At 57.4% G+C, this 608-nt stretch overlaps 1 protein-coding gene across 1 annotated transcript in view; it reads right to left on the reverse strand.

The window, feature by feature from the left end:
- Positions 1-608, reverse strand: part of LOC102041255 (voltage-dependent L-type calcium channel subunit alpha-1D-like) — a gene marked incomplete at its 5' end in the record, with an annotated part of 2120 nt that overhangs the window by 531 nt on the left and 981 nt on the right. Inside the window, one exon of the mRNA XM_031065744.1 lies at positions 226-285. Within this exon, the coding sequence (XP_030921604.1) occupies positions 226-285 (60 nt within the window). The remainder of the gene's footprint in view (positions 1-225; positions 286-608) is intronic.

Consider the following 608-nt stretch of genomic DNA (forward strand, 5'->3'; position numbering starts at 1 on the left):
TGGGAACCCCCACCCCAAAATCCTGGGAACCCCAAAATCCTGGGAACCCCAAAAACCATGGGAACCCCCACCCCAAAATCCTGGGAACCCCAAAATCCTGGGAACTCACCCCAAACCCAGGAACCCCTCCAAACCCTGGGGACACCCACAAAATCCCAGGGACACCCCAAACCCTGGGAACCCCAAAACCCCGGGAACCCCAAAAAGGCCGTGACCCCCCCACACCTTGAGCAGGATCTCCACGGTGAAGATGGAGGTGAAGGCGTAGTCAAAGTAGCCCAGGATCTGAGGAGGGGCAACGGGGGGACACCAGTGCTCCCAGTGCTCCCAGTAACACCCCAGTGACATCCCAGTGACACACCAGTGCTCCCAGTGCTCCCAGTAACACCCCAGTGACATCCCAGTGACACACCAGTGCTCCCAGTAACACCCCAGTGACATCCCAGTGACATCCCAGTGACACACCAGTGACACACCAGCGACACACCAGTAACACACCAGTGACACCAGTAACATCCCAGTAACACACCAGTGACACACCAGTGACACCAGTAACACCGGTGACACACCGGTGACACACCAGTAACACACCAGTGACACCAGTAACA

Source organism: Geospiza fortis, unplaced genomic scaffold, assembly GCF_000277835.1.
Source record: "Geospiza fortis unplaced genomic scaffold, GeoFor_1.0 scaffold1591, whole genome shotgun sequence".
Lineage (NCBI taxonomy): Eukaryota > Metazoa > Chordata > Aves > Passeriformes > Thraupidae > Geospiza > Geospiza fortis.